We start from the raw sequence: 27,563 nt of genomic DNA on the forward strand, positions 1-27,563 counted from the left end.
CATGACCTGGATGACTGGGAATCTTCACAGACAAAAACTGAGTCCACAGTGAGTAAAACATGTGAAAGGAGCAAGAAAAGAACACTCAAACCACATAGGGTTCACAGTGTTGAATTACAACCACAACATAAAATCCCTCACTGTCTGAAACGCTTACATTTCATTCCATATGTAAAATGCCCGACACAGGCATAGCAAAGGTCATTTCAATTATATTGACAGGCTGTTTGACGTTTCCCCCTAACTGCTCTGTTGGAGATGTTAAAGCAGGGAAAGTTACACCTTCATCATTTATGTTTTTTACAGAACTCGATCACACATGTATGAAAATCATAAGTTTAAATAATATCAGTAAGGGCTGAATTAGCAAAGTTCAGTTTTAAGGTGCTGGGATTGTGTGTTGTTCCTTACTGACCCACCTGATCAGAACAGAGCAGAAGAAGTTGTAAGTGAGAAACCATATTCTGAACATGAACACCGGTAACTTTGCGATTTCCAGCAGAGCTCCACGCACCTTCACCTCGAGCTGATGTTTAGTCAGCTTCAGCTGAAAGCACATGAGTGGGTGTGAAATGCCTTTTTTTAAAAAAAACAGACTCTTGCAGATTACAGTCAAACAGAGTGATCTACTTTCCACCGTTCAGCTTTAATTATATCATCATACCGCAGTCTGTCCAGATGACAGCTGCGTATATCTTATACGTCTGAGGCCCAGTCAGGAGGGGAATTTATTTAAATCCTAACCCAGCACGCTGAAAACTGCTGTGATCTGCCATATTTTTTTTTAAAAAGAGCTGTCACAACCAAATTGGGATTTCAAATCTGGAGTTTCCATCTTCACACCGGAGCCCTCGGGCGTGGATTTAAGAAGCATGGCCGAGAAAATCATGTGTTTTGTAACATTTGCCCAACGTACCGCTTCTCTTCTGAGGTCATTCTTTCTATGGAGTAGTGAGAGTGCCAAATTACAAAAATTAATCAGTAAAAGAATAAAAGTGGAAATAAAAAGAATAATAAATATACCTTTTTATGCACATCTTTCCTTTGCTTTTAAATGTTGCTTTAAATTGAAAGTTGCTTTAAAAGCAAAAAAGAATGAAAAAAAAGAATAAAAAAATTACTTAAGAAATAAAATTTTTAAAAAATTAAAAATTATAAACACTTAAAAATTAAATTAAAAAATGAAAATTATAAAAAATAAAAATTAAAAATAAAATTAAAAAATAAAAATAATATGACATTAATTCTGATTATATTTATTCTTTTTTCTATTTTCACTTTTTTTATTTTTTTTATTCCTTTATTGATTTACTTTTGTAATATGGCACTCTCACTACTCCATACTTTTTACTTCTGTGTTTGTTACGAATCCAAATAATCTTAACAATTTGCTACAGGGCTCTTTACATGCTCATAATTCACAAGTATGGTGTTGGTTGGCTTCTGCTGAAATGAGCACTTAGGATACCTTAAAGATCATCCTGGAAAGAATCCTGCAGAACAAACAAAGGGGCAAGTTTGAGCATTAAATCTTAACAATGAATGACAGCAGTCCGACGTGGCTTTAAATGAAACCGTCTTTATTAAGTAACTTTAATATCAGAAAAATAAAACTCTTAAATTCTCTTTACAGCAAATATATAATATCAGTGCTTTGGCCGCAATAACTTAAAAGGCCATTATAAAATATAGTCTGCTTTTAAACTCCTGACTCAATTTGAAGAATTTATATGCCATAAGACTCCCCCTACATATACATAACAAAAGTGTAGTAAAATTAGCAAATACTTTGAACTGTTGGTACAGCTTAACAATATATGTATTTATATATATATATAGATAATCTAAGATACATTTTAATAGTATACCGTTCTTAATTTGGTGGTGTACAGACATGACAGGCAGCTTGAATCCTTGGCCTTTTTACATTTGCAGAGTGATCTTTTACATTGGCGGTAAAATTATGAAGACATGCTCGTGATGCACATTCCATTTTTCCACTAACGGCAGCTATCAATACTATTATCATCAATACTGTAAACTATGAACTAGACTACAAGCAGATAGCACTGACACTCTCCTGCAACGTTTCTGTGTTTTCCAACTCTTCATTCACTTTATCACTCAAGAGAAAAGTAAAAAAAAAAAAAAACAAATTTAAAATTAAAAAAATCTTATTGTAAACATTTTAATATAGATATATTTATGTATATATATGAAATGTAACAAAATAAAAAATAAGTTCTGTATATTTATCAGTCATTAACAGTAATATTATATAGTACATACACAAAAATGTCAATAGATTCATGTCAATAAAGTGAGGGCCGACAGTGTATTGCGTTCCCTCGGAGAGAGAAAGAAGAGCAAAAAAAAATAAAAAATAAAAAGAAATCGACCCCTTCGTAGAGCTGAGAGAAGTAAAATAATGGGACGGATAGAAGACCCGAGGGGGGACAGAAGCAGATGGGTTTTTTTGCACTTTTGGGACTCGTTTGGTTCCATTTCCTCAGAGAAAGCTCAATCACCCATGAAAAAGACAATATTTAAGAAACAGAGCTAAGCGGTGTAATATCTCCCAAATACTGTTTACAGCTGGAATGCTAGAGGGACTGCAGTCCAAAATGTCCACACAACAAAGCAACAGCATTGACCTTCTGTAGTGTCAGCACAGTCCGAGACGAAACCGTTCCAGCTGCTTCCCCTCCGACATGTTCAGTTCATTCGCTCCTGAAAAAAAAAGTCTCCAGACACTGGTGTTTAAAGCTAAGATTTGAGATGATTTCCACCAATTTGTACCTTTTTCTCTGCTTTCCAGGAACAAACATGCACCAAAGGGAGAGGGGAGAGGAGGGGGGGGGGAAACTAACAAAAATAAATCATAATGTGCTTGTCCCAGCTAGTCAATAGTGTGATACGAGACGGGTAAGGCTGTGCTCGAGTAGCGCACAGGACGACAGCATATGAGATGAAACACAGGAGCCAAGTGTGTACCATTGAGGCATCTCGTGGATGCGTTAAAGCAGGTAATGGAGGATAACACTGACTGAAACGTAGTAGAAAAAAACAGAAGGGATATGTCTGTCAGCAACGTTGGAGCCCAAGTTTTGTCTGAGCTCTGTAATTAAAACCCGAGGAGTTGAATTTATAGTGCTTCCTTGAATGGTGAACATACTGAGATGATTCTTGCATAGGCCTGGCAGACAACGATGTGGGAGTAAAGCAACGGATATGGCCTTCATCTCAATTTTTTTTTTACATCCCCGTGGAATTATTTTTACCGACTAGGTGTGACGGGGCGGAGCGGTACAAATGATTCAACATTCAAGTCAAAAGATTATTAAGATGGTTGAAAGCAAATCAGCAACCCGCCTGCACAGAGCAGGGATTTGTTCCAGATCACAGCTGTCTTCATATCAGCTCTCAGGTGAGGTTTAAGTAATGAGCATCTGAGAAAGTAACTGCAATACCGAGGAGGAGGAGGAGGAGGAGGAGGAGGAATGTTACCCAAAGTACAAGCTGTGCATATCTTTCTGTCTGAAAACCGGCACATTGTTTCCCATACAAAGATGCAATCGAGATATAAACAAAAAGGCAAAAAAGTAAAAGAAAAAAAAAAAATGAAAACAGAAATAAACTAAATGAGTGTTTGGTGCGGATAAGATAAAGCAATAGGTACTAAATATTTAAGAAAGGCTCAAAAAGAAATAGGAAGCAAAAGAAAGCATCCCTGTGATATAACCTTTGTTCCACCGAGACGCGTTTCAGAGACGGAACTTCGTCGAATACATTTAAGACTTCAGTCTGTACGCTTGTGTTCTTTCAAGCCCAGATCTGGATTTGTAGATAGTGTTGCCAGTTAAATATAGGCTTTCCAAAAAAAAAAAGGCCACAAGTTTGTTTGAAGACAAAGCAACACTGTGTGTCTGCTGAACCAGTTGTTTTGTTTGTTTACTCAGAACGGAATTAGGCACAAGTTTACCGTAAACAGTTTTGTTTTAAGTATAAATGGAAAGCAACGTGGCGATAACTCAAGCGGCGTCGCGTCCTGGTACAAAAAGGAGCTGGCCACTTGTTGGTTCTATTACGGGAAAGAAAAGAGACCTGAGGCAACAACAGGTTGCCATTGGAGTGTGACAACTTTGCAGTTGCAGGTTTGACCTGCTTGGTTTAAAAACTCAGCCGTGGCTGTGTTTGCATTCTTATCGATACAGCGGTAATGTCAGCCGAGTCTGCGAGATTCTGAAGTATAATCTGGAGAATGTAAACATCGTATCGTTTAAAGTAGCACAGACACAAATCAATAGCCTGATCATGTTTACAGAAATCATCTGGGATCGAGTGAAACCTGACGTTATGATGTAGCGTGTGTACATTAAATCGAGTCAACTGCAGCATTCAAATTTTGTAGTAACCAGGAGAATACTATTAATTTATACACAGTCATATGTGTGGACCCACTACATGTAAACGTGCTCGCCTTTTTTTTCCTCCAAGTTTTCCTGCCACGAGCACAATAATTGAGAGGCAAAGGGGCTGGGCCATAGTTCAACACATAAAAAACTGTAGCAGCAAAATAAAATTTAAAAAAAAAATGGATAAAACATTTGAGATGTAGACAAAATAAACTTTGACCCAAAAGCCAACATTATGTTTCAAATAGAATTCAAAGTAGATTTAAAAGAAATTCAAATTATAGGTAGCCAGAAACTGGTAACTAAATGTTTTAAGGAGAAAAAAAAAAGTAAATCAAAGATCACGATGAGCAAAAAAAAAAAAATATATATATATATATCCCAACCCACCCAATGCTACATAGAGGGCTTTCAACCCTCCCATTGATCAATCAATCAATCAAGGAAGAAGACTTCACAATAGCAGGCACATGAACGGGCTGAACACCCTAACCCATGCCCTAAATACACATCATTCCTTATTCACTTACTCTTCCTCACCTCTATCAACCAAACACCAGCTTGGACAAAGCTGGGGTGAGGTCACACCTAGACATCGATTCGGGGTCAGTTTTGTAAGTTCCCCAAACATAACGAGTGTTGGGGAGGCTGATCCCTCATCAGCTATGAAAGTAAATGGATTAAAATCACATATTGCGGAGCTGAATGGCCTGTGTGGCCGGGGACAGGCACACAGGGCACACGGCTTCTGGACCCTGGCATATCTGGGTGGCACAATCTAGACAGAAGAGGTTATGGCCGCAAGGAACCAAGGCAGCGATCACCTGGTTATCCATACAGTGGATGCATATCTCCTGTCCTCTCCCTGCTGATCCAAGCCCCGGTCGGTAGGAGAGAGAGGATTCGGGAGGAGAGGATGACGAGGCGGTGCTTTCACTGGAAGAGGAGAAGGCCGAGCTGTAAGAGGGGAACCTGTGGGCGTCGAGGTTCCCAGCCGAGCCGAAAGGCCCTCGGTGGACACGCTGGGCCTGAGGGTGCTCCAAGGCTTCTGTTCCCGGAAAGGTTGGAGAGAGCCGGGGCGTCCCAGGTTGACTGGTCTGAAAATATCAATGACAACCATCACATTGTTACAACCATTTAAAAAAAACACAGCACCTTTACACTTGCAGTTTCAAACAAGTGTTTCTTAAATGCAACCTGAAGGTAGTTACAGTAGATACAAATGGTGACTGCCAGGAACCAAACTTCCTTGTTAAAATTGAAATGTGTTGAGCAGCTATCTGATGTGCACGAGTCCCAGTCAGGATATTAAATTACTGTGAGCCAATGTAATAAGCAGCTCACAAGATGTATGTATAGTAACACAGACGGACGTGTTCACCGTGGATTTAAAATGGACTTACAGTGGCTGATGCTTCACCATATTTTAAGTAATACTTTATTTTAATAAAATAATAAGATTGCCATTGTACATGAGTTAATTAATTGGTGTATCCATATTTGTGATGACAGTTTTGCGATTTTAATGCCATGCTCCTAATTCATATCATCACGTTGTCTGTAAAAATGTAAAACATGAAGCATAAACGACTTTAAACTGCAGGACGGTTCTTTACTGTCTGCACAGGAGGCCTTCAGATTCCCATTGCATTTCACCTACCTGAGACGGAAGGGCATCAAAGGCCTGGAGGGGCTGGTGGTCCACAAAGGGGCTCCAGATGTGTGGCTGTGCAGCAGGGTGTGAGGCATGGACAGTGGAAATGGTTAACGGGTCGAATCCTGAGGAGGAGCCGCCGCCACCGCCGCCGCCACCACCGCCGCCACCTCCGAGGCTGACCAGCTCCTCAGACCCCACAGGAAGAAGGCTCTCTCCAAACCAGAAACTAGTGCTGCCGCCATTATTGTTGTTGTTGTTATTGTTGTTGTTGTTGTTATTGGAATTGGCATTAAACCCGCAGGTTGGGCTGAAATCTGCCATTCGGTTACCGTTCCCAGCGCTGTAGAAAGAATCAGCTGAGCTGGAGCCGCTGCCCAGGGAGCTGGAGCTGTCGTTGCGGTAGGTGGAAGACATCCTGACACCACTGCTAATATTGCTATTGACCCGCTGAGTACCGTTGATGCCCATTGGCAGCAAGTTACCGCCACCCGGCGATGATGCACCTGCGTGAAGCCACCCGGCGTCGCCCAAACCAGCGGCCATGGCAGAGGTCTCGAAGCTGACATCCGTGCCGTTGAATTGAAAGTCGTTGTTGTCTACACCTGGAGCTTCAATGCCCCCGCAGGTTCCAGTGCGGAGGGCGATGTGCGCCTCTATCTCCTCCCTCGCCCGGTCCACGTTCTCCGGCATGCCCGTGACCTCGAACACCGGCTCTTTGTCGCGGCTCGGCGTCACAATGTAGGTGTGGGTCTGCTGCTGAATGCGTTTGATCGTTGCCCCTGAAATATAAATCAGACCAACTCGGGTACTTAAAAATTTGTCCGTTGAATACCAAGCTTTAAAAACGGCTGTGGTCACACTGCCGCATGACTGCATCATTAAAATTAGTTTAGCAGATGGCATGCATGACCATTTCTGAAAAGCATGGCCAAACAGAGAAAAAAAAGAGCTGCGTGTCAAGAACAAAACAGTAGTCAAGTTGTATCTATGAATACATTTACGGTAGAAAGTCCAAAAAAAGAACATTAACAGATCAATGTGTTTCATTACAACTCATTCACTGCAGCTTAAGAGACAGCACAGTCACAACTACAGCATTATAGTTTCAGTAATTACACGACGAGTTTCATTCCAATAATAAAATCTGACTTCGAAAATGGAAGACGCACAGCTGTGCAGTAATTACAGAACGAAACTGCAGGCTGTCCTGGTGACTCACGTGGCCAAAAAGCGCACCACCTAACCACAACACTCTATGTTCCAGTCTAGTGTAGTAACCTTTTCAAATGTCAATACTTTATACATCTAAAAAAAGAGAGAAGATGTCTTCCAGAGAAGCACAGAAACAAATTCTATTCGCAAACTGAATGTGCTACAATTAATTAGCAAGTAACAACACTTGTTTCAATCCATCTAATATTAAGTACTGAAATTCTTGTGGCACACAGTTTTTTTCACCATTTTAAAATCTGTCGTCATTTTCACTTGCTGCCTCACCCGCAGCAGTGCTGTAATGGCACGAGGCTGAGAACCGCCGAGGTTCAATTTACAAATCAACCCCAGGGATTTCTGACACTGGGGTGTAAATGTCAACAGGGCAAAGGGTTAAAGAGCAAAACGTAACCTTCTGGAGTAGAGCTGTGAATATTAAGACTCTCTCAGAAACTGTAAGACTCGCTTGGGTATCCATCAGACAATTTCTTTTACAGGCTCACAAGGAACCTACAGACTGTTAGGCATAGACTAAAGGGCTGAGCTTTGTTTTACACACATTTAGAATGCATTTCCTTATTGTATATATCTCTAGATTGTGAAGAAAGAAATCTAAAAATGTTATCTAAATTAAAAAACATATTTCTACCACACAAAATGAGCTTGATGTCAACCACACCCGAATCAATCTGATGGCTAAATGAGACTTGATCTGACACTACAAAACCACAGTTTCCTTCAATTTCAATTTGCTGTTTTTGGTCTGTGTCAGCACACACCTGTCCTGTCCATACATGTATTTGCTAGCGTTCTCTGCGCCTGTGCTCGCATCTTATGCAATCTCTTGACGCCATGATCTAACAGTAACACACATCATTTATGTGAATAAAGACCCACCTTTGGGACCCACGACCAATCCCACTACACGATATGGTACCCGGACCTGTAGAGTAGAAATGACATATGGTAACTATACACGCTTCTTTAAATGTAAAAACAGACACTTTTTACTGAACAAATGTCACTGATTCGCTGCATAAGAATGTCAATGAATGAGGATTGATAATCAAACACTTGCTCACCTGAATGGTCGTCTGTCCAGGTAAAGCCGGGGCCCCCAAACCGGTCGCAGCAGAGAGAGGGCCCGTCTTGTTCCGGGAGGCTCTGATGAGGGAGAAGTGCTCGGCTGCAGACAGGATCTCCCTCTTCGCCATGGCCACATCTTCTTTGCGTCCTGTCACAACAAAGACGGGCTGCTCACCCCTCACCGGCGTCTTAATATAGGTGTTGGTCTTAGCTCGAAGCGCCTTGATCTTGCAGCCTGTCAGGGTCCGGTTAAAAAGAGAAAGGACAGACAGACAGAACAAAGTTAAGATTGTGCACCGCTTCAGTTTTAAGGTTTACCACATTACATGTATCTTAAACTTCAAAGCTCAGTATCTTATAATTGAGCTAATAAAAGATAATGACAAACGCATTTAAGTTTCCAGTCATCAATGCCATTTAAAAGTTGCATAGCTTATAAATTAAATATTCCTTTCAGCAGTGGTTGAGAGTCCAACATCATTAGCAGAGCCATTTCCTGTTGTTGTCAACATCGCAGCCTGTGCACCCTCCCCCATCTGCTGCTCTCAAACACGACATAATAACACTCTGCCAACACTGCCAACGATCTGTGCAAAAGTTTGTGTAAAAGACCAGATAAAGGCGTCTGATGTCTAAGAAAGGCGAGACGTGTTCAGCAGAAATCATACGTCTCGCTCGTGTCACGGAGCTAACTATAACCTGCAGCTGATGTGGCAAAGCAATGGTGACCAACACACTGCTCTTTATGCTCTTCCCTCCGAGACAAAGCCGAGCCTGGTTTAGCACGACAAGGCACGGCTGGGAATAGGCTCACTGTCAGCGAAGCACAGACAAAACATCCATAATACAGAAGGGCTGTCAAAGCGAGGAGGCACGGAGGGATCTGCTGGTTGATAAAAACTTGTGATGTAAACTTTTCTTTGAGGGTGTTGGGCGAGGGTGGCGTTGACCCAGTTAGGAGGAGTGCTAAGCTAGCAGCTTCCAAGCTAGCATCAACTGTTGTAGCTGAAGCAGCTAAATGGCAGTGTGGTTTAATTATATGAGATTTTCTAACGTTTTAAACTACATAGAGGTAATTAGATACCCCATAACATAAGTTTTAATTAACAAAAAAATTAGCTAATTGTGTAAAATAGCGCATCAAGGCTCGTGAGGTGACAACAATAAGTTACTAACTAGTTAGCTAACAGTTGTTCTCAATTGCGACAAAATATACGACAATAATTGGCAATTCGGTTTTAATTATCATTATTGTGTTCTGTAAAATCCAACATAATACAAATGAGTAACTGTACTCCCACGATTTTAAGCTTGTTTTCATCTTATTTCGCCTTACTCCTGCCTGACTTATCATCCCAAGAAGTTTCGTCCAAACTCCCGTTAGCAACTTAACGTTAGCCCATGAATCCACCAGAACCATCCGAAAGAAAGAGACTCACCCTGCCTGCCCACGATCTCCGCGACGTGCTCGGAGCTGGGCACGGCCACACACTCGGTTGTGTTGACGCTCTTTCGCCGAGTCAACAGGGAAGGTTCGGCCTCGTAGCCCGGCTCCCCGTACACGCCGGACGGCAGCATCGCCATGCTGCTAGCCGGTGGTAAGGCGCCGCCGCCGCCGCCGCCAGCCCCCGTATCATCCCGATCGTCCCCGTTGTACAGCAACACCGTCTCGACGTGCGGCGGCTCCATTCCGGACGGCATCACGGAGCTACCCGGCCCCGGTGGGAGGTGTTGGTGGCGGTGGGCCTGCGCTAGCAACGAGCCAGCGGTGCAGCCAGAGGACTCGGCGGCTACAGCTTCTGGCTCTTCGTCTTCGGGCGCTGCCGTTTTGTTCACTTCATCTCCCGAGGGCGGCCGATGCAGCGGCAGGGGCTTCAAGTCGAGGACCGTACCGAGGATGTTGAAATGGGAGACCGAGGGGAGCTGGTGGTGATGAAAGGAGAGGCTCTCGTCTGCTTGTTCGGGGGTCTGGCTCTGGGTGCCGAGGTGCTCCTCAAGGCCCATACCGGCGAAAGCGTGCACTAGCGGCGGTGGGACCTCGGACTCTCCCTCATCGGCCTCCAGCAAAGACGTGCTACTGGGCATGATGCAAAACTTTCACAATATTGCCGTGTAACTGAAATCGATATGAGTAATGGGTAAAATTTGATTTGGTTTACAAAAAAAAAAAAAAATAGAAAGCGACCAGCGCCTGTTAGTTGAAATGTGTGGCTTTTGTTTTGTCTCTCCAGCTCTCCATGCAGCCCTCCCTGTACTGTATTATCGCACTGCTGGATCACGCGAGACTTTGTTTTGGGGTCAGCCGCGTATTCACAACTGTCAGGAAGACGCAGTGAGCGCGCATCATGCAGGGGCTGGCGTGTCATGACTATAATAATAATGTTATAATATGTTAACCACATGTTTTTCATCGGTCACACACCCCGACGTAGTGGTGGATTACATATCAGAGACCTCAGAAAACAGATCTATTGTGGTATTTACACTATACACATAAAGCAAGAGATAAAAGCAGAGAGAAGTACATTTTATTATCATGTATATACTGAGGGCAAAGACATTATGCATTAGTTACGCAAAGGCAGCAAATGTGAATCCATGTCAACCACAATGGCTGTGTGTTCACATCCATAGGAAATGTCTAAAGATGCTGTTCCTCTAATTGCAAATAGATGTTGGTCTGAAGACAGCTGACCACAAGTTCAAAGGGCAAAACTGCCCTCAACTTACTTTTATGGACAAAGTGATCTTGAAAAAAACAATGAACTTCCAGGAAAGGACAGAGATTGTCTATTCCTATACATTAAAACAAAATAAATAAAGATAATAACATCCCACCTTATATAAGAAATCAGAAGGAGTTCATGTTGAATATTTTTCCTGTAGTACCTTCAGAGTGGTACACATAGACTGTATTCAAGTATCACTTTATTAGACTTTACAAAACACATGAAGACAGAGCCCCTTTGTCAAACAGTGTAGTGGTGGATCAGTGGTTAAGGCTTTGGGCTGGGGCCAGAGGTTCAAGGCCCAGCACCAGCAAGCTGCCACTGTTGGGTCCTTGAGCAAGGCCCTTAACCCTATCTGGTGTGGTAGTGTGGTCGACCCTGACTCCAGCTTCTGAACAATCTGAAATATGCAAACAGACAACTTTCCCTTGCAGGATCACGAACGTATATACATAAATAGATAAAATAAATAAGTGACCACAGACATGTGCTTTTTTTGTTTGTTTGTTTGTTTTTAGAGCTGATATCAATTATTAGTAATCAATAACTGGCAACCAATACCAGATACTTGGAACTAATGTACATTTAGAGTAAAAATCTTGGTATCAAAACTTTGTATAACACAACTCTTGCTCAAAACTTATCTGAAATGTGTTTATTCATGTTTGCAAAAAGTTTAATTAAAAAGAAAACTGTTTAATTTTTATATTTTTAGTGTTGATAGGCTATTACTTAGTGATATTATAGCAATCACTAAGTATTGTGGGCGAGGCATTGCTCAAGATCACAGAGTGGTGACTACAGGGAAAGGTACATGCATGTGAGCAGAATTTTTTTGAATCTAATTATTTTAGTTGTAAGTGATTTAAACAATGCTGAATATCGAAGCAGGTAATCAATGGAATCCCATCACAAACATCTAAAAAAAATTGTTTAGAAACATCAGTTTACACGTCAGCATATCATACATTTTAGAAGAACTAGTCCTGACGTGACATTGAGCACTGTCCATAAATTTTGTGATGACTGGAATCTATATTAAATTATGCTGATGGTGATTCTGGACTTCTGCTACAGTCCAATTCGTTGATCATTTTACATTGTGTAATTTTGTTCAAGTACGTTTTCAATATGGCAGCCTTGTAAGGAAAATCTTGTGTGATCTACCTCAGACAGCGTCATTTTCACATGTGAAGAAACAGCCACGGAGGAGGAAGACACGCTTCCTTCCATCTATGTGGCATAGACTGTAAATGAAAAGCGGCTTTTTCTTTTTTTTAACATTCAGTCTGTGGTATGTGGACGTAGCCCATGTGATCTCATAGCGCCACGCCTATTTTCTGTTGACCAATGAGAGAGCGTGTAAGGCGGGCTTTCGCCGAAGACAGCCAATACCGTTTCACGTTTGTAATACGTCGCCAAGCCTTAGCGCATCCGGGTGAGGACTTTGGGGGTGAGTAGGTAATTCTGACTGATGCCAAATAATGAATTAAGAAATGTAAATGTTTGAATTTACTTTTACTCCAGGGACCACCAGTGTTACAACAATACACGAACTCACTAGCTATAAGAAAATGTTACAAATTCCAAGCTGCTTTCTGTCTTTAAAATATAAACGCCAGCTCGCTAGCTAGTTAGCTTCAAGCTAACAACTTATCGTTGATATCAACGTCCGGGTTTGCTTTGTCGCTATTATCCTTTTTGCCACCGTCTGTATTGATTTTATTTTTTCGTCCTCCAATGTTTATTTCTGCAGGTTTTTCTTTGAAGGTCTTGGCTGTCGGTCTTCGGGATGTACGGATCGTTTCGGGTGTTGTTTCAGGTGCTGTGGGCCCACCTGCTCTGTGGGTGGGTGCTAGGCTCCGAGCTAACTTTTGAGCTGCCAGACAACGCCAAGCAGTGTTTCTACGAGGATATCATCATCGGCACCAAGTGTACACTGGAGTTTCAGGTGCGGAAGTCCTCTTTCGACATAAAAAATGAACCCTCCAGTCTGAGAAATACTCCGACTGGGACGTTTACATTTCCAAAAAGTTTATCAGAGTGTAGCCAGTCCTCTTCAATCCAGATCGAAGATTAACACCACAGGAATATGAGCAGCTTCATATCCTCAGTTGTTCAATTGACAAATACGTGGTGACTTTTCTGTGATAAACACAACAAGAGCTGCATTTGGATATTCAGCTGTGAGTAGTCTGTACATAAATAGTCTTGTGATGTAATCATGTCACTATTCCATCATCCTCAGTGTTTATTCTTAAATATAACACAAACATGTAGTTAAATGCAGGTAGTCATCAGTTTGGTCTATATCGTCCACCCATAATCTTTGTCACTTTACTACTGGGCACAATAAATAATGAGTGTGAAAAATAAATCGATGTCATGCCATTGTGTTACTGAATTAACAGTCCTCTGTTCTTTGGATTCCCAGGTAGTGACAGGTGGTCATTATGATGTGGACTGTCGCTTGGAGGACCCAGATGGCACTACGCTCTACAAGGAGATGAAGAAGCAATACGACAGCTTTACCTTCACAGCATCGAAGAATGGCACCTACAAGTTCTGCTTCAGCAATGAGTTTTCCACCTTTACGCACAAGACGGTTTACTTTGATTTCCAGGTCGGCGATGACCCTCCACTCTTTCCCAATGAGAACAGAGTTACTGCTCTCACTCAGGTAAGCTATACGTTTGTGTGTAGACGTACAAGCGTGTGTTTTTGCATGTCTGCGTGTGAGTGACAGAATGTAAGTTGTTATATTTTATCTAACAGAGACTAATTTCAAGACAAATTTTACAGAAAACCTTTGGTCCATGATAAGATGATAAACTTTTCCTTATCTGACTTACTCTGCTGTTGGCTTTATTGCTTGTGTTAGGGCGGGACAATTTAGATTGGCAAGAAAAAGATGAGTACATTAAACTTTTGTATTACCAGCATTTATGTCTAATTTTCTCCTAAAATATAGTCAGAACCTGATCAAAGGTTATTTGAGCTAGGTACCATGTTGTTTATGAGTTCACTAAATGCAAATCATTGCACGTGACTGCACGGAGCCAGGTGTCCATTGCTGGACACCACAGAGGAATCCATTGCACTCCAGTTTGCCAAAGAGCTTCTTACTCCACAACATGACAAACAATGTGGCCACGACTTAGACCCAATGATGATGATGCTGCAGAATTACCTTACGAGAGTCATTCAGGGCTTATTTAGAGCCGACAGTGATCATTTTTACATATCATTCGGATAGTTTACTTTCACTTGTATCAAAACAGCTTCTTTTAATACTTGATTCCAAATCCTAAAGGGGATGATTGTGGGTGGGCGGTTGAATCAGATTAACTCAAATGTTTTAACCTTAGAGTTTTTTGCTCTCATGCCCCGTTTTAGTTTGTGAACGTTTGCAAAGTTAAAACTGTCTTGACAAACATTTCAGCTATATTCCAAAGATCTAATGATGGTCTTGGTTTCCTTCTGTTCGCCATTCCCAGATGGAATCAGCCTGCGTGTCCATTCACGAGGCCCTGAAGTCCGTCATCGACTACCAGACACATTTCCGCCTCCGTGAGGCCCAGGGACGCAGTCGGGCGGAGGACCTCAACACCCGCGTTGCGTTCTGGTCCATTGGAGAAGCCATTATCCTTCTGGTGGTCAGCATCAGCCAGGTGGTCCTGCTGAGAAGCTTCTTCTCTGACAAAAAGACCACTACAACACGTGTCGGATCATAACAGTCTCTGACCTCCGGGATCTGATTCATCACTTTCTTTATCTGCACCTAGGCTTTTGAGCATAGAGTGTTTAAGAACAGCAGCGCTGGTGTGAAAGTGGATCATATCAAACTGCCAGGTCGTACAATCTGACACGTCATCCTCATTCAGCACTGCTGCTCTTATAAACTTTATGCAAATTAGTCTTGAGGGAAAGGCTGTGTGTTTAAAATGTTTTTGAGGTATAAAAGAGAAAAACGGAGAGAAGGCTTGTAACTATCTGTATTTGAGGCAGTTTGAGCACTGGTCATATGGTTAAAGCAACCCTTAGGTAATTTGAATATTTGGAATGATTTCTAGGCGTGTTCTTATTTTATTTGTGTCTTTTTCTGTTCCTGTAATCTCGTACCCTCTTCCTGATCTGTTCCATGTTTTCATCCCTAACTGTGCTCTGAAAAAAACCAAGGGAGTGGAAGTTGTGATTAAATGTAATGTTGGATGCTGCGGATATTTGTCCTTATCTGGGGCTCTAAAGCCACACTTACAATGCAAAGGGTGCTTCTCCATGGAGGTTGTATTTGGTTATGAAAAATCTGTTGCATTTTTGTTTGTTATTAAACCTCACTGTATGAAGTGAGAAATCGTAGATACTGTGTTTGCTTTTATCAGCTTTGTCATTTTAGATGAGGTATTAGAAAGGAGTATGCTATGCAGAGAGTAACCCATCCTTTAATCAATGTTAGCTTTCAGAAGATTGTATTTGGGCTGAAGGATTGAAGTCGCAATGCTGAGTGACTACAAACCCAATTCCTTAAAAAATTAGTCAATTTGTTGTGTTATTTTTGATTCCATTTCCTCTGCATTGTTATTAATTTGGGTAAAGGTTCAATTGACCACTCCAAGGTGAATTGTGATATAAAAAGTAAAGGTCTGGAAGTTCTTTATTACATTTGTGTGACTCTATGGGAGATAAGCAAAAAAAAAAAACTAATATTCTTGTATTTGACAGTGACATTTTGTGTGCTACATGGCAATGCCATCAGTTTTTAATGCACCAGCTTCTAACATCTTTGTCTTTCTCTGGTTCCATTGCAATGTTATACATAGCTCTGCCTTCGCTGTTTGAAGTGTGACAACTTATTTATCTTGTGGAGCGACACCTTTTGGTTTTCTACAGCACTGTTGTAAAACTCATTTTGCGTTGCAAAATATTGCTTGAATATACTATAGTTCTAGTAACTGAGTTGTAATTGTAATTTGGTGTTTTGATCTCACTGATTGCTCAGTTTATTTTCAAAAGGAACAGGAAGGAAGAATTCTAACTAACATTACTGGTTCTTGCAGTTTCTTTCTTTCTTTCTTTTTTTTTTTAAATAATCGGATTCATTTTGCAATGATTCTAAACATGCAATGTTAAAATTCTCACTACATGTTTATAGCTCTGTTGTAGGCCACAAGTAGTAGTTTCAGGTTTGTTCAACTAAGTAGTGTTGCTTCAGCCGAGAGTCACAGGGCTCAGTCTTTATCTGATTTACAAATCACATCTGACTGTAGATTTGGTTTTCCTTAAAGATAGTGAAGAAACAAGAAATACCTGAGTATCTTCGAGCCATTTGACATTCATGCTGTAGAATTTTAACTGTGCATAACATCAGCGAATGTGGCTGAGATCAGATCAGTTCCAGGCAACACTAGAAAACATTTTTCAATTGTTTGAGGTTTATTTTTTTATATTTATGACAAACTTTTACACCTAACACAATGAAAAAGACCAAAAACTCAACCCGTTCTTGATTATACCGTTCAATTCTGTTGGACATGGTCACAAGTGACTCATGAGACTGTATTAAAAACTACTAAAAGCTTTATTATTTTTGCCATGTATTATTTCTGATTTGGCTTCTGCTTCATTTATCATTACTCTTCCTCCGCTCACCATGTGTTTCTTGTCAGTTTTGATATGTGGTGCCACGTTGGTATTTCCTTTAAAGTCGGGTCACGCTAGGACACAAATTCAGCTCCGAGGCATCGTGGGAACTTGTTAAGTTATTGGGATAGCTGAATAAACTCTCTGTTTAAATGTGGACGCTTGGATTTATTTAATCATTAATAAATAGGATTTTCAGCAGGAATGTATGCCCCGAGAAACTTTTTGAATCCTTTATTTTAGATTTTGCAGTGCTTAACTTGAGTAGTTACACTAGAGGATTGAATTTGAATGATTAAAACTGAATTTGAGTGATAATTGTTGAATCTAAATTTTGAAAAGTGACTGTGGAAGTATAGTTTCATTTTTAGTTCTGATCAAATCAGAGCAACCGACCTGAACTGTAGTCTGGCAAATTCAGTTTCATTATATGTGATTCAAATAATTTTTTGTAATATAATTATTCAAGCTGAACCAATAAAATTCAGATTCTAATGGAACATATTTCTTCCTATCATGAAGTTTCTGGAAACTCCTGGTCATGCTTCTTTTATCCTGTAGGGAGTGATATAATCAAAGCCGTCACAGTCAGCTTTGCACCCATGCAAAATTTCAAAACATTAATCCAGCAGATACAAAGGATGTATTTTAATCTTCCTTTTGACGTTGACTTCTCTTTCTGTGCTTGTTACTTTTTCCATAAAGAAAAGTCCCAGCTGCTTATGCAGAAGCTTTTTATCCCTTCGCTGTTTCCTATTGGCTGGCCAACCAGCGAGCAGCTCTGTGATTGGACGGCCCACCCGTCAATCATTCGCCCCAGTGGAGAAAAAAAGGCTGCGTTGGGTTTGTGATTTGACAGAAACTGAGTCGTGATCATCCGGTCGAGCCGTGGGTGGTTAGCCTTCCCTATTTACCTTCTCCTTCGGTGAGATTACGGTCGTGCCAGCTTGCAGAGTGGCTACACGGACGACTATTGCTCGCCGTTTTGGGGGGAAAACGCCTGCCGTTTGTTTGTATGTGAGAGAAACGCGGCTTGGATATCGGGGATATCCCCTGCTCGTTTGGCTGAACAACAGAGCGAACGTCGTTTTTCCAGGCTAAGCTAGCAGCAGCAGCAGCACGGCGTAACGGGTGGGGGTGGATTCCAACATCTCGGCCCTCGGAAAGCGAATATAAATAACGTCTCAGGAGCAACGTTATGTTGTGGAACAATGACACGCGAAGGAGACAGATCTAATGAAGGAGAGCTCCTCGGAGGGGAAGAAGTGTCGGCGGACGAGTGTCGGTGGAGCGATCAATAAAGAGGTGAAAAGTAGTTCAGCTAAGCGAAGCTAGTCGGTTAGCTACATTGATCGAGGAAGTTGACTAGCCACCTTGCTAACTCGGCGACAAATGTATTACTGGACCAAGGGTCGTCTCAAACGTCTGAGTTTTTACTAGAGTTAAAGATTCACAAAAACCGACCTGTGATGCCAACTTGAGAAGGCTGAAGTTTAGAAAGTCACGTCTTGCCCTGGGCTTTTAACCTAAAACACCGCTAGCTAATTGGTTTAGCTAGAAAGTCGGAGCTGGTTGTAAACAAAGGGTCCCGAGCTCCACCTGCCCACAGCTGAACTACACCTCGACTGATCCGTTGTTTCACGGATATAGTTACGTTTTTTTTACACAGTGATACTAACTCTTAGAGATGGATTTAAAGACAGCAGTGTTCAACGCAGCCAGGGACGGTAAGCTCCGGCTGCTTCAGAAATTGTTGGAGAACAAAGATGGACACGAGGTGACCAAGTTAATGGGCGAGAAAACAAACGGAGCCACTCCGCTCCTGATGGCCTCCCGGTACGGCCACCTGGACCTGGTGGAGTACCTGCTGGAGTGCTGCAGTGCTCCGGTCGAGGTCGGTGGTTCGGTGAACTTTGACGGGGAGACCATCGAGGGAGCGCCGCCTCTCTGGGCTGCCTCTGCGGCGGGTCACCTGAAGGTGGTCCAGTCCCTCCTGGGTCACGGAGCTTCTGTCAACAGCACGACCCTCACCAACTCGACACCCCTGAGGGCAGCCTGCTTTGACGGCCACCTAGACATTGTAAAGTACCTGGTGGAGCATAAAGCTGACCTGGAAGTGGCCAACAGACACGGCCACACGTGTCTCATGATCTCCTGCTACAAGGGCCACAAGGAGATAGCGCAGTACCTGCTGGAGAAGGGAGCAGATGTCAACAGGAAAAGCGTGAAAGGTGAGTGACATGCACTGGATTGAGTGTACAATAAGGTGTCTGTGTGTGACAGATGATTGATAAATGTAACTGATCTCATAGCAAGTTGTTTCTGTGAAAAATCCTAGCATCAATCAGGATTATATTTTAACCAGGTGAAACACTTTTACGCAATTATACACATGAAGACATCTCATTGTACACTTTGCTATCACTACCTAGGAAAGACAATATGACATCAGTCAAGCATTTTTCTGTCTGAAATGACTCAACAGAGTATCATGAACTTCTGGTTTCACAGTCAAAGCTGAAAGTTGCCTACGTCACCTTGGACGTGTCAGTCTGGGTGTGTCTGAAAGATCATATTATCTGCTTTAGATGGCGGTTTACAAATGCAGGAAAACCAGTGTCCATTTGTCTTTGGGTTATTTTTAGTTTCACAGATGATTTGAAAAGGAAAGTATTCAAGTGTTGTAAGGTTATTTTGTGTACGGCTAATTTGTAAGATGGCTGGAAAATGTGCGTTCATCTCTTTGTGGACCACAGCAGCTGTTGGTTGGCTTGCATTCAAGGGTTTTTTTTTCTAGTAAATTTCAAAAGAGACCCAAAAAAAACTATCAAGATGTCCTTAGAAAACCCTCGCACACTAGAGTCTCCTCTAAACATGTGTATGCTCAGTGTCTTCCAGCTGATCATACATTCCCAATGTGACTCTATTGTGTGGTATCTGTGTAAAACCTTCTACACGACGCAGTCAAATACGCACATGCATTCGATTGGCATATCTGAGTCCCCACCTCCTACACATCATTGATCAAACTGTTGCAGCTTATCCTTAGCTTGCCTAATGAGCCCAGCTTCAGCTAATTTGTTGTCGACACCAAATGGATTCATGTCCTCGTGGCCACTTCAAGAGCAGGACGCGTGTGCTTCTTTGTGCACAAACCAGTACGTGAGTCTGCCTGAGCGATGATTAAGGTGGAAAGCACTCTTTAAAGCCTATCCTTCAGACTGTTGCCTTCCACATAACAGCTGAATCAACACGAGGGAGTGAGTGTGTAATATTAGATGTGAAGCGGGACATTTTTCAAAAACAATGGACTTTGTGTTGATGGAGGAAGGCAAGCAAGTTGGTTGAAAAATAGTCATGACGGAAGAATCCGCTGACTGAACTGCTTGAAGAAGTTTGGCAACTCTCGTCAGTACCTGATAGCTCGACGCCCGCCTTGTGTGTGCTTTAGGTAGCCTAAATTCTGTTAAGAGGCCTATGAAGAGTATTCAGACTAATCCCCGCATTTGGAAGGGATTCCTGAGTTTCAGGTTAACTTGTTTTGTTTGGGGAAACGAGTTTATCATCCAGACAATCAAAAGCTCAACACATTTCCATTTTCCCCCCAAGAAACTGTGTCACTTTCGGTGTCAGCAGGTTTTTAGGTTAACTCATGGCAGCACGTGATGATTGTGTTTCTGATACCTGAAACACGTTAAAGCATTGATTGTAAAAATGCATTTAATCATGCGACACCATAACATCAGCGCCAAACCATTTTTCTGCATCGGTAACCCTGCTTTGCCTTGTCCTTCTTTAATTAAGTGAGGAAAAGCTGCAGTGTTGCCGAAGTTTTCTTTGTCAAGAGTTGGCACGGATCAAAACCGAATCTGATTAGTGTAGTTTTTGGCAGAAAGCGAAGAGTGTATATATAATGGGTAATCCCTAACTAACCCTGTTTGGTCTTGTCTGCTCGGATATGGATTAGCCTCAGTCTGTAGAGATCGGAGGGAAGCAAACGCAGCATGACACTGAGGTGTTATTCTGAAAAGAGGAGGAAAGTAAGAATGAACATAAGGTGTTGTGACTGCCAGATATGGCAAGTGTGAATTTATTTACTTGAAAGCCTTTACTTTTATCCGTGCTTTTTCAATGGAACTTTATTTATGTAGAGGAAGCAGCTGGCTGTTTTTTTTTCCCCCTTTATCCAGGTTTTTGTTGAAATTTAAACCATATTTGCTGAATGACCTACTTTTAAAGTTGGAGGACTTGACATCGTAATATTCTACTTCCAAACCGTGCAGCACATTTTTACCAACATGTAAGTCATTCTCATAGCCTTGACATCTCTAAACACAGTAATAGTGAAAATAGTCATGTTGGGGTCTCTGGAAAACACAAAAATATCCGGGGCATTACAATTTTCTTGTTGTGCATTCTTGATGAGGAATTATCATGACGTGAATACACATGCTCACACATAGTTCGAAACGTGATCCATTCTGTTTGGATGGTTATTTGTGCTGCCACACTGTAAATCACAGCCTCGCAAGGTTTCACCTACATCGTGACACACCCACCAAGTGAAAGCAAACAAGTCAAAGGTTGTTTCAAAACACTTGCACAGCGTGGGGAGGAATTTTATGAATCATTGTAAACTTTGTCAGACTATATCGGCCCAGGTTGGCCGCACGCCTCCCACTTTGAATTTTCTAATCAGCTCATTTCCCCATAAAGTTGTCCCGGACGTCGCGTGATATTAAATCTGAGTGGGTGTGATTGTGAGATTATTACTGGCACACACTGTGAGCAAGACGCATGTCACCTGAGTCGATAAGCACTGGGTGGATAAATGGTGCTATCCACTACAACAACAACTCTAATATCAGGTCATCTCCTCACTGAATATGTTTTAAACTCAGCAGAAAGGTTACCAAAAAATATCAAAAACGAACTTTCAAGAAGATAAAACACAGCACTGTACAAATTCCTGCCTCTGAGGTAACACTGTCTTTGTGTCTGATTGGATATAAATGACACAATCCGTGCCCTTATTGTAAGACGTGTGTCGTCTCTGTTCACAGGCAACACGGCCCTTCACGACTGTGCGGAGTCGGGCAGCCTAGAGATCATGCGGATGTTGCTGCAGTACGGAGCTTCCATGGAGCAGGACGGCTACGGCATGACACCACTACTTTCTGCCAGCGTTACAGGCCACACTAACATTGTAGACTACCTGACAACGCACCAGCAGGTAAGGCTGTCACAATGAAGAGTCGCTCAGCATGGATAAGTGTGAGGCTGTGATGTTTTGAATCTATTAAATATTTGCCTTGGAGAATTGTGAAAAATTAATGTTCTTTTCTCCACAGACGAGCCACACGGAGCGCATTGATGCCTTGGAGCTCTTGGGGGCTACATTTGTAGACAAAAAAAGAGATCTGCTTGGAGCTTTAAAATACTGGAAAAGAGCTATGGATCTCAGGTACACGGACAGCAACAACATTGTCCATAAACCGGAACCCAAGCAGCTGATCATGGCGTACGACTATGCCAGGGAGGTGAGTCCGTCTTGTGTTTAATGGCCTTGAAATAGGTTTTACTATCTGCTGATGCTGTCACACTTTGGTGAAAGACGTTCAGACTCTAGCAAGGTGACTGCTTTTGAATTTATGGTGAAGAATACAACCACAAAAGTCTAATCTTTAGAACTGGAGATACTGTCTGCAAGTTTGTGTATTTGCTGTCAAGAAATAGCTTTTTAAGTCCTGAGGAAAACAACCTTTTCGATCTTCTTTGTAGGTAACAAACGGAGAAGAGCTGGATGGACTGATATCTGACCCAGATGAGATGCGCATGCAAGCCTTGCTCATCCGTGAGAGAATACTCGGCCCACAACATCCAGATACATCCTACTACATCCGTTACCGAGGTGCTGTCTATGCTGACTCTGGAAACTTTGAGCGCTGCATCAATCTGTGGAAGTACGCGCTGGACATGCAGCAGAGCAACCTGGACCCCCTCAGCCCCATGACGGCCTCCAGTCTGCTGTCGTTTGCGGAGCTGTTCTCCTTCATGCTGCAGGACAGGGCCAAGGGGCTCTTGGGGACATCAGTGTCATTTGAGGACTTGATGGGGATTCTGTCCAAGAGCGTGCTGGAGATTGAGCGGGCAGTTAAGCAAAGTGGACCAATGCCTCCTGACCCTGCTCAGCTCAGCAAGGCCCTCTCAATTATCCTGCACCTAATTTGTCTTTTGGAGAAGGTGCCATGTACTGCAGAGCAGGACCACTTCAAGAAGGAAACCATCTATAGGTGTGTTTGTGTGTCAGTTCTTTGGCAACAGTTTGCTTTCAGTGAGAAAACTCTATACAGCATGTACCTCAGTAATTTTTGATGTTGAGGGAGGCTGTGTTTGTGTACAAAATATGGCAGTTGGGAGGGTACGAAGAATTTTCTGTGACAGTGATTTCCTTTGACCTAATTTCTGGAAATGGCTCTGTCATCCTCTGCCTGCTATCTGCTTTGGTACTATGAAGTTCTAGCAGTTGGGATCCCAGAGCACATTTACAGCCTTTTTTCAAAAAAAGAAGAGGGGATCGTTTGAACTAAATAATGCATTCCACCTCTGCCACAGGCCTTCTGTGAAATTGTGTCAATGAGTCATTAACACAACGGTGATAAGAGTTCAGTCAAATCTGACGCCCTCACTCTCAGTTGGAACTTGTGCTCATACTGATGATGATGTTTGCGGTTCATTGTCACCTCGTTGCTATTCTTCGACTGACAAGTTGACATCTTTCCACATCTTTAGATTCCTGAAGCTCCAGCCATGTGGTAAGAACGGCTACAGTCCGCTACATTTGGCAGTCGACCGCAACACCACCTGTGTGGGCCGCTACCCTGTCTGCAAGTTCCCCTCCCTCACAGTCGCTTCGATCCTTCTTGAGTGTGGCGCAGACGTCAACAGTCGAGATGAAGATGACAACAGGTCAGTTTTTTTCTCCTACTTGCTATTTGCCTACTCTGCTTCTTTTACTCGTCAGGGTTTAGTTTTGTCCATATTTGATATAAATAATAGAAAAACAACATGGTTTATGTATACCAAGAAGGCAAATGAAAGCAAAGGAGCGCACTAAAATGATATACGTTGTGCACAATATTCATCTTATGGATTTATCATCTGTGTCCCCACCAGCCCCCTTCACATAGCGGCGTCTAACGGTCACCCTGACATCATGAACCTGCTGATTTCCTGCGGGACTCACTTCGACAGCACCAACGCCTTCCAACAAACGGCCTGCGACCTCCTGGACGAGAAGGAGCTGGCCAGGAATGTCATCCAACCCATTAACCACACCACGCTGCAGTGCCTAGCCGCCAGGGCTATCATCAAGCACAGCCTCGACTACCGGGGAAACATTCCCGAGAAACTAGAGGCCTTCGTCTTGCTCCACAGATAATGATTGTGAAGGAGTAGAGGGGAATGGATGGATGAACAGAGGAGGGAAGCGTGATTACATCGGGCGGACTGAACAGATTAGGGAGCATTATAGTTCAACACCTGATCTATGAGGTGTTGGAGAAGCAGAAAGACGATTATGGGGGTTAGGTTTGCAAATTCAAACTATTGGGAGAGTATGAACTTGAAGATTGATGTGCACAAAAATGTCCTCATTTAACCAGAACGGACTGAAAAATGATTGGATTAAATGGAGGAATGAGTGACCACGATCTTCTCTTTCAGAGAGCCACTGCTCTGAGCGGTCACAGCCCCGATCTGGGCAGATGTGTTAGGAGTGGATTGCAACATGGACAAACACAGTTGTATCTCTGGATGAACCGAGCAAAAGGGTTTACGTATTTTTGCTTCAGAAAATAAATGTGTTTTTTTTTTTTTTTTTTTTTTTTTTGCATATTCCACAACGCTATTTATTGAATGAAACTTGAGAGATTTTTCTCCATGCTGGCTCCGATCCAGTCTCAACATTGCCTGCTTCTCTCTTCTCAAAGCAAGGGTTGAGGCATTTCTACACATGCTGGGACTTCAGGTTATATTATTTTTTTTGTTTGTCCCATCACTGTTGCCAACAGTCATGGACCCTTCCTCAGTTTGTACTTTTACAATACATGTAGTTTTTTTTTGTTTTTTTTTTTTGTCATGCAAATCTGGATATCTGCCAAGTGGTGTGGATTCTAGACTCATTTGTCGTTCCCACTTTAGTGTATAACAAAGCTTTACAAGAAGGGTTTAATGTGTGCGAACACCATAAGTGCTTTATTCTTCCTATGCACAGGCTAGGCTGTTGGAAAGAGAGACTGTTGTATTCTGTACCGGCACTTGTCTGTGCAATATCTCTCATGAGTTTTTGTGTTTACCTCATTGCTGCCGTTTTCTTCAGCATCCACCTACTTCACTCATAGAGGAGGGGATGCAAAACCATTGTACTGATTGATGTTAGGAGAGCGAATGAATGAATGCGAGCGATTGTGTGTGTGAAAGTGTGCGTGCCACGCGAGTGTGTTTCTGGTATGCAGAGTGATTTTTTTTTTTTTTTTTTGAGCTTACACAAATTGAGGACAGGAAGTTTGGTGAAGTGGCATTCATGGAGATTCCATAATGCACATGACTGCCACTGGAAACCACAGCGGCCAAACTAACTGTTGAAAACCGCTCCAGAGTGCAGGCTCTGTACACAGAAGTGACCTCTTAACGTTCATACAAGGCCGACCTTTAAATGCCATCGTTCTTTAATAATCTCGATCATAAAGAAAAGCCTGGGTAGGTTCCCAACATTGGCCCACTGTGCATGTGCAGCAGCCGCATATCAACCAACCAACCAACCAACCAATCACTGCTGAACACCTTTCATGACAAGTCCAGGCTACAACTAGCATAGTTCTGTTCATTTTGTACAACCGTCGTCCAATTGTATGAGAGTTTGAAACACACGAGTGGGAGGACGCCTTGACGTACAGAATAGTAAAGCTTTGTGAATTATCTTGTTTGCACATTAGCTTTAGATGTGTGGGTTGAAAAAAAAAAGGGCTTTTCATAATTTGTAGGATTTCATATTGCAGTCTATTTAACCTGACAGCTCAAAACCAGACATAGAAAATGTATGAGGACTCCCAGGGCAACTTGATTTGAATCTGCACTTTACTACAGCGGAGTTTAAGATTTGATATGGCATTAATCAAGTTCATGTCTTAATAACCAGTTTGACAATAAACCCATGTTGCACTTGTCTCCTCGTCCTAATGTCTTTATTTCCTGGTGCTGCCGTTATCGAGGTCGCTGAACTGTTGGTATGATGTCTTTTAGCATGTGTGTGGGCGTCTACATTTACATTTTAATTGGTGCTGCTTTCACATGGCCTAATTAGGATGAAAGGCAAAGTATATTTATCTTTTCCGCCGTTTTACTGGGGAAAAAGGGCTGCTTTTAGTCATGACTGAAAGTAACATGCAGGCACACAGTAGGGTTTATTTGATACGATGCAGATGTACTGCTACGAAAGCAGTCGTGCATTACTAAAATAGGTGTATACCTGCCCTGTTTACTTCTTGATTTTTCCTATGGATTCCATTGAACTTCCAGACAGACTTGAGTCCACGTTCCTGCTGCTCTTACTGCACAGTCACTGAGCAGTGGACTCTTTCCAGATATCTGAGCTGACAGAAGATGCACAGAGGACCCCTCTGGATTGGAATGTGTCCAGAAAATCGTTTAACATGGCAGGAGGGGTTGCTCGTGCTGTGCATCCAGTTGCTTCCAAGAAGTGTCCCAAATAAAAACACGCTGATTGATGCCTTGTTTGTTCAGTTTATTCGCTGCTTGAAGCAATAAGGCACAGCAGCAGCTGACCATTTACTCTGCAGAGATTTGAGTGTTTGCTGCCTTGTTAGGATAACAATTCCCATGAAAAGACCAAAACCAACACCCACAAACAAGTAGTCTGTGTATTTAAAGCTTGATATATATGTAGTACATTACTCCTCTGTGCCATATAGCTCCATTTTTGTCCAAAAACATTTAAAACACATCAGAATCCTACATGCATCACTCTGTTGTAATAGTCTGCAGCTGAGCATAGTCCCCAAGAAATATCATTGCTAAAATTAAAGTGTCTTAACTATTTTAGGAAATTAATGAGGATTTTAAAAAAACAAGAAAAGAGCCAAACACGTACACCCTGTTTTTAAATATTTAATTTTTCAGTAGGAACTAATAATCTTCAGGCTGGGAGCCACAGATAGTTGGTAAACGCAGTATGTCGAGTTGGCACGGTGGCGGTGTTTAGCAAAACTTATCTTTTGACAGTCGCTGGAAGGATTGCCATGAAATTCAGTACAAATGTCCATTGTGCAGAGTCAGATGATGAACCCTGGTGACTTTGGAAATCCTCTGAATTTTCCCGCCGTGGGGTTTACATTTGTGGGTTTTTAGAGAGACGTCTCAATAACAACGGGAGGGACTGTGTGAAATCTGTGCCACTAGATAGTGAATTTGGATCACATAATTTGAAATGTGATAGAAAATGAATCTAATAATAATAATAATTGATCAGATTTATTTTTCTAGACACTCAAAGACGATGTACACTATCAATTATTCATTCACACACATTCATTCTGGTGGTGGTAGCTACGATTGTAGCCACAGCTGCCCTGGGGCAGACTGACAGAGGCCATAAAGTGTAACAATTAGATCTAACAATTAGAAATAGATTGTTTTTTACATTAAAATTGAATTTAATTCCGTATACAGTCATCAAAATTCAAACACAGATCTTGTAATTTAGATTCAATTCAGTGAGAAACACATCTGTGTCACTGAGGAAGG

At 42.1% G+C, this 27,563-nt stretch overlaps 3 protein-coding genes across 3 annotated transcripts; 2 read left to right on the forward strand and 1 right to left on the reverse strand.

Annotated features, from left to right (window-relative positions):
- Positions 1-1,559: 1,559 nt before the first annotated feature.
- On the reverse strand, positions 1,560-11,732 carry LOC103360521 (RNA-binding protein MEX3B-like). The gene is made up of 5 exons (XM_008286303.1): positions 9,810-11,732; positions 8,367-8,605; positions 8,182-8,227; positions 6,076-6,851; positions 1,560-5,512 (listed from the first exon to the last, which is right to left on the reverse strand). The coding sequence occupies exons 1-5, from the start codon at positions 10,453-10,455 to the stop codon at positions 5,102-5,104; spliced, it is 2,118 nt and encodes a 705-aa protein (XP_008284525.1). The 5' UTR covers positions 10,456-11,732; the 3' UTR covers positions 1,560-5,101.
- Positions 11,733-12,519: 787 nt separating this feature from the next.
- tmed7 (transmembrane p24 trafficking protein 7) lies at positions 12,520-16,895 on the forward strand. The gene is made up of 4 exons (XM_008286305.1): positions 12,520-12,552; positions 12,856-13,050; positions 13,534-13,779; positions 14,597-16,895. The coding sequence occupies exons 2-4, from the start codon at positions 12,892-12,894 to the stop codon at positions 14,831-14,833; spliced, it is 642 nt and encodes a 213-aa protein (XP_008284527.1). The 5' UTR covers positions 12,520-12,552; positions 12,856-12,891; the 3' UTR covers positions 14,834-16,895.
- A 713-nt stretch (positions 16,896-17,608) lies between these two features.
- Positions 17,609-25,966, forward strand: fem1c (fem-1 homolog c). Its single transcript, XM_008286306.1, has 6 exons — positions 17,609-18,970; positions 21,803-21,972; positions 22,091-22,279; positions 22,521-23,032; positions 23,532-23,708; positions 23,916-25,966. Exons 1-6 carry the CDS (start codon positions 18,427-18,429, stop codon positions 24,178-24,180), a joined length of 1,857 nt encoding a protein of 618 aa, XP_008284528.1. The 5' UTR covers positions 17,609-18,426; the 3' UTR covers positions 24,181-25,966.
- Positions 25,967-27,563: the final 1,597 nt, after the last annotated feature.

Source organism: Stegastes partitus, unplaced genomic scaffold, assembly GCF_000690725.1.
Source record: "Stegastes partitus isolate 25-593 unplaced genomic scaffold, Stegastes_partitus-1.0.2 Scaffold448, whole genome shotgun sequence".
NCBI lineage: Eukaryota > Metazoa > Chordata > Actinopteri > Pomacentridae > Stegastes > Stegastes partitus.